General features: G+C 47.7%; 1 protein-coding gene across 1 annotated transcript; it reads left to right on the forward strand.

Annotated features, from left to right (window-relative positions):
* Positions 1-348: 348 nt before the first annotated feature.
* Positions 349-2,079, forward strand: LOC109782305 (AT-hook motif nuclear-localized protein 23). The gene is made up of 2 exons (XM_020340908.4): positions 349-891; positions 977-2,079. The coding sequence occupies exon 2, from the start codon at positions 980-982 to the stop codon at positions 1,832-1,834; it is 855 nt and encodes a 284-aa protein (XP_020196497.1). The 5' UTR covers positions 349-891; positions 977-979; the 3' UTR covers positions 1,835-2,079.
* Positions 2,080-9,852: the final 7,773 nt, after the last annotated feature.

A 9,852-nucleotide genomic window follows, 5' to 3' on the forward strand; every position in this document is an offset into this window, starting at 1 on the left:
CTAGCGAAACATGTATAATAAGCCAAGAAAAAAATTAAGTTCAGAAACTTTATTCAACAATGAATGTAGAGATATAAATTTATGGCATATACAAGACATGTTCCGCTAGACCTGAAGACCCTTGGTCCGGCTTATATTCCTATCGCGACGGAGGAGTATAATAAGCCCCAACTTGCACCATTAAACTAATGCCTCTCCACTTGCGTGCATAAGCATCAACGTTCTATATCATCCTTCTGTCTGAAGAAAAACGCTCTAGCATCACTTCCGTCCATTGTATGTATTATGTATGCAATGGACATGTGGACCCTCCTAACTGCCAGACCCCATATGCTAGTGACATACACAAGACTAAATTAGCCATCTCGCTCTGTGCAAGCACCCCTTTGTCTTTCTTATTGAAAAAAAAAAGGTAGCTCATGTTTTATATTTCCTCTTCGACCATCTCCAAAGACCACTAGCCTGCTAGCCTATCCCTTTCTAATCTTCCTTTGCCGTCACTTGCTCTCTCCATCCATCTCCTCTCTCCTCAACACATTGGGTTCCATCTTCTCCTCCCTCCTGCACCTCCACTCTCTCCGCCCCCCTAAAATATATTTTAGCCCACATGAGAAAGCAACATCAACAAGGATAAACAACCACAAATACCATAAGGAAGGAAAAGAACACCTCGCCTCAGCTGCTTTCTTTTCTTCCCACCCCACACATCCCAAAAAGCAAAACCTCATTCTTTACTCTCCTCCAAGAAAACAAGCACCACAAACCCTACACAAACGCACACACTCTCTTCTTCCGATCCTCTTCCTCCGATCCTCTTCCTCCGATCCGGCCTATTATCATCATCACAAGCACCACTTCTTCTCTTGCATCTCCAATTTCTTAATATTATCGGTACTGTTATCTAGCCATTATTTTTACTCTTTTTAATGGTACTATACTCCCTACTTACTTATAATTAGCTCTTCTTCTACCCTAGAGAATGGCAGGACTGGATTTGGGAACCAACTCCTACCTCCACCATCACCAGCAGCTTCACCTCCGTCACGATGACGGTGCCGGAGGATCCGACGACGGCCAGGACGCGCTCTCGCCGGGCGGCGGGGGAGGGAGCGCAGCCGCAGGGGCTGGGATAGGCGGCAGCGAGGTCGTGGGGCGCCGCCCACGCGGCCGGCCGCCCGGATCCAAGAACAAGCCCAAGCCGCCAGTGATCATCACAAGGGAGAGCGCCAACGCGCTCAGGGCGCACATCCTCGAGGTTGCCGCGGGGTGCGACGTCTTCGAGGCGCTTACCGCCTATGCGCGTCGTCGGCAGCGCGGCGTCTGTGTACTATCGGCGGCGGGGACCGTCACGAACGTGACTCTCCGGCAGCCACAGTCCGCCCAGAGTGGGCCAGCTTCGCCGGCGGTGGCCACGCTCCACGGAAGGTTCGAGATACTGTCCCTTGCCGGCTCTTTCCTCCCGCCTCCGGCGCCTCCAGGGGCCACTAGCCTCTCGGCCTTCCTAGCAGGAGGGCAGGGTCAGGTGGTCGGTGGGAGCGTTGCCGGTGCGCTCGTCGCGGCCGGGCCGGTGGTCGTCGTTGCCTCGTCGTTCAGCAACGTGGCGTACGAGAGACTGCCGCTGGAGGACGGCGACGAGGTGGTGCCTACACCGCCGCCTCCGGGGAGCGACCAGGCCGGCGGTGGCATGCCGTTCGGTGTTGAGCCGTCGGGGGGCTCGGCAGGAGCTGGGCTCCCGTTCTTCAACCTGCCGATGGGCATGCCGCCAATGCCCGTGGACGGGCACAACGGATGGCCGGGCGCTGCCGGTGGCATCGAGAGGCCGCCGTTCTCGTGACGGATCTTGGCCGGCGGTGAGGACAGCAGCTGCGTCCGAGGACACGGACATGTACAACAACAGTTAGCCTCTACTTCTTATCACGGTCGATCGATTATTTCTTTTTCATTGTGATGAAGGAAATCTCCTGATATTTTTGGCGTTAACCTGATAAATTTGGTTGGTGTTAATTTGCTGATCCCTGTTTGTTTAATTGGAATATATGTTGCGAGAACGTGCACTCATAAATTCACCAATTTAAATTAGTATTGTTGTTCATTCTTGGAATGGTTTGATGATGAGTTAATTTTTCGCATGACGCTGCAACACATGATCGTTCTTATAGTGCAAACGGCTAGCTCAACATTCTTGTTTCTTAATTCAAACTTCTACTTGTTTGATTTCGTTGAACATATACAAGCAGCTAGATCCATCGATTGGATGCCATTTTTGCTACTCCCTCCATTTTTATGTACAAGGCCACTATTAAAAATATATTTTGCATCTATACAAGATCACCAAAAGTAATCGAGGCAAATATTAATAATGTTTCTTCGTACTAGTAACCCATGGCTTAATTACTAGCATGCATGTAGTGAATGGTAATGACACACTCACCTACTTTCTCTCTCACGGCCACTCAGTTTCCTCTAATGTGCATGCACCCTATTAATTAACCCGGTAAACGAGAAAAAAATTGGCTTGTAAAGCACACATTAATTTTTATCTCGACACCTGTAATTTGAGTTTTTGGCCTTGTATATAAAAATGGAGGGAGTACTATCTATTCACTTGGAGATGAGTTTTTTTTTTTGCTTCTTAATGCTTGTACTTGGTTTTCCTGTCATTTGTTGACTGAGATTAATGCTATATATCTCGCATCTGGATGTTTACAATGAATAATGGTCTTAGGTGTGTGTTTCTACAACGAATCCCAGCTTAATCATTTCCTTATATTACTTTTTTTGGCGGAGTCCTTATATTACTTATTTACTCTAAATCTCTCTAATATTGTTCTTAATTAGCCAATTAGCAAAGTACAGCTATATACAAGTTCCTATTCCCTGATCATCCTTGTCTTCAAATTAACCAGCATATATCAATTGATGGGTTCGAGAAAGCAATGTGTGATAGAATTAGTATTGTGGTGAACTTTGCCCGAAGCAAAAGAAAAGATTTCTTCTTACTTAATTCATGTTTTCCTTAGACACTGGGGAAAGAGCTAACAGCTGGGGTAGAACATTGCTTCCTTTTTGCACTTTAAGCTTGATTTCTCTCAAAAGAAAGGTACTAGGGTCACAGCTAGATTAGCTAATCAGTGTGCAAAGAACGAAGAAGAGGTTTACTTCATGTATATGCATGCACTCTTCTCTATCTAAACATCTAAACATGTAAACTAGCTTAGGGGGGAGGGGAGGGGATATATCCAATTAATGGAGCCGACAAACCTAAAGCACACAAATACAGTCACATTGTAATGTTTGATAATCGCCGGACTCTTTTTTCTCTTTAAACCTACAAAAAGGAAAGCGGTAAGGAAAATAAAACAACCATGCAGTTAGTTGTATGAATTTATGGTTATTTAGCACTTATGAGATAAATATGAAAAGCTTATGACCACATTATAATTAGTTACGATCGTAATACATCTTGGTTCTAGAACAGTTTGGGTCATCAGGCTACCCATAATGGGAGTATCACATGAAGTACCATGTATGCCAACTAAGCAGTTTAGTTAAGGTGACATAAAATTAAATGATAAAAGAGATGATTGAATATCATATATGATAATAAATAAGGTCATCTATTATACCAACTTATAATACCATGCATTATGTAGATAGTATCATACATTATACTAGTATCATATGCATGATACTTTCCATTGCGGACAGCCTCAAGTAACTCAATGAGTACTTACTTTATAATTCGTTTGATTGGTGTTCAGGGGGCTAAATTATACGGAAACAAATTAATGCATGTGTAGCTCAGCAAGGGCCATATGCACAGAGTTCATTTAAAATGGACAGTACATAACTACATGTGTTAAAAAAAACATACTTTTTTTTGCGGTTGGATAACAGCATACATTTATTAGGTTTTCTAGTAGATTCACGTGGGCATGGAAGGAGCTTATCTAGACTCCTTAATTTTCATCGCTCACCTCACCGCAAAGTACCCCCTCCGACACCAAAATAACACGTATACTTCTTTTTCTAAAATCAACTGGAGTAATGTTTGACCAAGTTTGCATGAAAAATATTAATAATTATAATACTATTTATACATCGTATGAAAATAGATTTGTCGTGTATTTCATGATAGTAATTTGGTATTGTAATTGTTTACAGTTTTTCTATGAATTTTGTTAATGTTGTACAGTTTGACTTGAGACAAAATGTATAGGTCTTCTTCTTTTTTAGAAAAGGGGGGAGACCTCAGCCTCTGGATCTCGACGATGCATGCAATCACTTTATTAATTATTTACAAAGACCTTTATAAAAAAAATACATCAGTAAGTCTGAAGCCATCATCTTGACAACATCAGTCGCTACTCCTATCCACTTGATGAAGAGGTGTCGATAGTCCGAGCTGAATACCAAACAGACCTCGCACCAAAGCCTAACATCTAAAACCAGAGGTCCCAACGAAGCCACATTGCTGGGCCTGGGGCACACATCGGTCCGGCGCACTCTCAGAGGCCGCCGCCACCGTCTTTCACCGATCCATCTTCAGAGCAGGTACTGACGCATCGACCTTGCCAGGCCTGCCGTCGACGTCACCACAACGCCAGACATCACTATCCTCCTGCTCGAGTCTGGCAACACGCATCGGACGCCGAGACTCCACTACGCCACGCCGCTGAGATCGCCGTCGTCGATGCGGAGGAGGAAACACCACTCCACCTCTGGGTCCTTCCAGTCAGCACCTGCTCCAAAACGATACCCCTGGGAGGGAAAACGACATCAAAGATGTCGTCATCGACCGATCCAGAAAGCCCCAGATCTAGGGTTTCCCCCGGGGCGTGGTTCCACAACCTGCAACAATGACGCCTCGAGAAGGGAACGACGTCACAAATTCCGCCATCATCCGTCATGATCGTAGTCGGCGCGATTTTCACCGGAAGTCGCGTCACCCCACTCTCGCAGCTGACTGGAACCGAACGGAGCCTCGCCGTGAAGACGAAAGCCGCCATCAGCACGCCGGCAAAGGGCCTCCATCCGCCCCTCACCGGTCCCTCCACACGTCGCCGGCCGGCGAAGGCCGCGCCGTGACGGATCTGGACGGGACGACGCCAAATCCGCGGCCACCGCCGCCACCCAACACCCAATCGCGTAGTAAACCCACCGGCCATGGGGGAACTAGCCGCCGCTGCACGCCAGGGCCGCCACCCTGACCGGGCCGAGTGAAGACGCATGCGCCATCACGAGATCGATCCGGGCAACAAGGCCCGAATCCCTCGTGATCGACCCCGGTCAGCCACGTAGAACTTCCTTGTCGCGCTGACGAGAGGTCCACCACCGGATCCACCACACCGGCTTCAACCACCTCGCCGGAAGTGGGCTGCGCCTTCCAGGGCAACGCGTCGCCGCGAGGAAAGAGTGCCAGACCGCGGCCTGCGAAGGCGAGGGACGGGGCGCCGGCGGCTAGGGTTCGCTCGTGCCGCCCCCGTGGAGAGGGACGCGAGCGACGGGTTCATAGGTCTTCTGTTTGGAATAGATGAACTGACTAGCATCGTATTTCTTTTGAGGCGACTTTCTTTCTGAAGGCATGACATGACTGTTTTGGAATCTTTGCGATGCCTCCCCCCAAATGGTGTGCATGCATTCCCAGAATGAGCAAGACTATGCATGCTTTCCCACTATACAACACAACTACTATAGTAGAATATCGGCTCTCAAGTCCATGCCACGCAGTACTATGTCATCTCTACTGCGTCTCTCTCAAACTTCACTTCGATTCGATTCAACGGTGTCATTTCATGAGCTACATGTGTCCTTCGTTCCATTGCTGTCCTTCTTGTGCGTGTCTCATCGATCGATGGAGTTTGTTACAGGTCGTAGCCCTGTTTATCATTGCTGCATGTGTTTTAATTTTAGTTCTCTCTGAAAGATCACATATAATCCACCCGCAAAAAAAACCCGAAAGATCACATATAATCAACTAAGGGGCTATTTGGTTCTAGGCCTAACCATGCCACACTTTGCCATACAATGTTGCCACACTTGCCTAAGGTTAGTTCTTTAAAATAAGAGCCACATGTTGACAAGTCTAAGGAAATCTTACCATATTTTTGAGTGTATATGATGTGGGACCCTAGTGTGCTTGCCTAAGGTGTGGCTTGAACCAAACACCCATCCAAGTTGGTCAAACTTGCCTAACTTTAGGTATGGTAACCTTAGGCAAACTTAGTCTCAAAACAAACAACCCCTAAAACTAATATTTGTCCTACTGGAACTTCAACAAGCCAGAAACAACCCAGTATTACTCATAGTAACTGTATGTTTATCAGTATTACTCATATTAACTGTATGCATATCATTTCATGCACGCGCATATATAGAACAAATCAATTGCACCACTACCATCTGCAGTACTTTTTTTGGCAACACAAACCCTCAAAAAAGGTTTAGATTTTATTGCAGTACTATTGATGTTGTATGTTGATCTACACAGGTTAGACCTCTCAAGGCACTTAGAGCATCTACAACCGCGATTGGCAAATCCGGCCCTTCAAACACCCACGGGCGCTGACCGGGCACGCCTCATATTTACCACCCTACATCCGCGTATCTCATATACGGCGTCTTATATCCATACTACATATGCAACGTTGAGCTACTCTACGTGATCAAACAACGGACAACAAAAACCGGCTGCAAACGAACACAAGATCGACTGCAAACGGACATTAAGAAACTTTGCAACATCCAAAAGATCATCTTAGTTCGTCACCGGACAAGTTCTTAAACTTCTAGAACTAAAAATGATATAAACATATGAGTATGGGGCAGGATCACCACTTCCTCACCGGACGTTTGCTCTTCTGGTCGCCGGCGCAGCTGTAGGCGTTCGCGGGTGGTGGAGGTTCTTGGTTGTCCGAGGAGGTGCAGCTGTCGCCGTCGTCAGAGTCGGAGAGGATGATGAGCCCCTTCATCTGACGGACCGCCCTGTCCTGCTCCCGCTTCAACTTGGTGACCCGAGTCGCCTCCGTCGTTGCCTCTTTCACCTCGCACTCCGACTACTCAATGGCAAGCTGGAGCGCCTTGGCGTTCTTCCGTCGGAGGTGGCGAGCGTCCGTCTCCGCCGTCGTGAGGGACCGGTGGTAGACCCATGCGAGGAGCCGCTCCTCCTCGTCGGGATGTTCCACCTGCATCCCGCGGCAGCGGCGTGCGGAATGCTCCGCCGCGTCCCTCTCCCATGTCTGCTGCCTATCGCGGCGTGCACCTCTGGTTCCGGAGCGTGTGTGCGGGCCGGCGGCGCGGGCACTAGCACCCACTGACGGTGTCCTGGACTAGGGGGTACTCACCACGTCGTCTCCCGATCAGTTGGATTGGGCCGAGGACCCCCATGGCCGTATACTCATGGGCCAGTTCGGACAACCCCTGCCGCATACAAGGAAGACTCCACAAGACTTGGCACCCAAGACAAGGACTCTCCTAAACCCTAGGCCTCCGGTGTCTTATATAAACCGGGGCCAGACTAGTCAATAGACAATCTCATTCATTACTACAATCTCGTGATAGATACATGTACTCTATACTACACCCATATGAATACAATCAAAAGCAGCATGTAGGGTATTATCTCATCAAGAGAGCCCGAAGCTGGGTAAAACCCAGTGTCCATGTTACCATCGCTCCAAGACGCCTAGCTTAGGACCCCTACTACGAGATACGCCGGATATTGAACCGACATTGGTGCTTTCATTGAGAGCGTGCTGGGTGATCGCCACGGACCGATGGGATGATCAGGTCATATCTTTCAGTTGAAATTCATACAGAATAAATTGATTCCTTTGTGAATAGTTTCTACGGCCTTGCTATTCTGTTTGTAGATCAGTTTTTGTCTTGCTGGCGGCGGTTATTTTCGTGCAAGATCCAACGTTGGCAAGCTGGCGTGCGCGCACAGGTCACTTCACGTGAGATGGGGCGGAGGGATAAGCGCAGACGTAAAGAATAATTCGGATGTTGCTCCTCAATCCTCATCGGTTGAAGTGTGCTCGTGTAACGCCCACGATGCGGCTATATCTCCCACGTGTCGAGGCACGACTTAGAGGCATAACCACATTGTGGTTTTGTCGCAAGAAGGGTCATCTTCACACAATCCCATGTAATGAACAAGAATGGGATAGAGAGTTGGCTTACAATCGCCACTTCACACAATACATAAATAAATCATACATCAATCAGAGTACACACATAGGTCCGACTACGGAACCAAAAGAAAAGAAGACAACCCCAAATGCTAGATCCCCGATCGTCCCAACTGGGCTCCACTACTGATCATCAGGAAACAAAACATAGTAACGACCAAGTTCCTCGTCGAACTCCCACTTGGGTCCGGTAGCATCACCTGCACTGGTATCGTCGGCACCTGCAACTGTTTTGGTAGAATCTGTGAGTCACGAGGACTCAGCGTGAGATCAAGACTATTTAAGCTTATGGGTAGGAAAGGGGTAGTGAGGTGGAGTTGCAGCAAGCACTAGCATGTATGGTGGCTAACATACGCAAATAAGAGCGAGAAGAGGAGCAACGGAACGGTCGTCAACTAGTAATGATCAAGAAGTGATCCTGAACTCCTACTTACGTCAAACATAACCCAAAAGCCGTGTTCACTTCCCGGACTCCGCCGAAAAGAAACCATCACGGTTACACACACGGTTGATGCATTTTTATTAAGTCAAGTGTCAAGTTCTCCACAACCGGATATTAACAAATTCCCATCTGCCACATAACCGCGGGCACGGCTCTCGAAAGTTTATACCCTGCAGGGGTGTCCCAACTTAGCCCATTATAAGCTCTCACGGTCAACGAAGGATATTCCTTCTCCCGGGAAGACCCGATCAGTCTCGGAATCCCGGTTTACAAGACATTTCGACAATGGTAAAACAAGACCAGCAAAGCTGCCTGATGTGTCGACAATCTAGATAGGAGTCACACATACCTCGTTCTCAGGACACACCAGATGAACACTACGTACAACTAAAACCAGCCCTCAAGTTTCCCCGAGGTGGCGCTGCAAGTGGCTCTAGTTTGGACCAACACTCCGAGGAGCACTGGCCCGGGGGGGAGGGTAAAATAAGATGACCCTCGGGAGCGTGACTCCCAAGGGAAAAAGGCTAGGTGAGGCAAATGTAAAACCAAGGTTGGGCCTTGCTGGAGGAGTTTTATTCAAAGCGAACTGTCAAGGGGGTCCCATAAATCACCCAACCGCGTAAGGAACGCAAAATCAAGGAACATAACACCGGTATGAAGGAAACTAGGGCGGCAAGAGTGGAACAAAACACCAGGCATAAGGCCGAGCCTTCCACCCTTTACCAAGTATAAAGATGCATTAATTAAGATAAGAGATATTGTGATATCCCAACATATCCATGTTCCATCATGGAACAAACTTCATCTTCATCTGCAACTAGCAACGCTATAAGAGGGGCTGAGCAAAAGCGGTAACATAGCCAAACAACGGTTTGCTAGGAAAGGTGGGTTAGAGGCTTGACATGGCAATATGCACTACTAGAAAAAGGCTTACTAGTGGCGCACCAGTTTTGCCTACTAATGGCGCACTACTGGTGCGCCACTAGCACCACGCCACTAGAATATTTTAGTAATGGCGCACCACAGGTGCGCCATTAGTATCTGGTATACTAATGGCGCACCACGGGTGCGCCATTAGTATCCCACAGGTGCGCCATTAGTAACTGGTATACTAATGGAGCACCAGATGGAAGTGCGCCATTAGTAGCATTTTTTTTAAATCGTTTTTTTCTTAATCTCAGGTCACTATTTCACATATGAGATATCCAACACATATATATA

This window comes from Aegilops tauschii, chromosome 7 (assembly GCF_002575655.3).
Source record: "Aegilops tauschii subsp. strangulata cultivar AL8/78 chromosome 7, Aet v6.0, whole genome shotgun sequence".
Lineage (NCBI taxonomy): Eukaryota > Viridiplantae > Streptophyta > Magnoliopsida > Poales > Poaceae > Aegilops > Aegilops tauschii.

Excerpts from the sequence above, each read along its gene's own strand:
- LOC109782305 (XM_020340908.4), top strand. The coding sequence starts at position 980 with ATGGCAGGACTGGATTTGGGAACCAACTCCTACCTCCACCATCACCAG.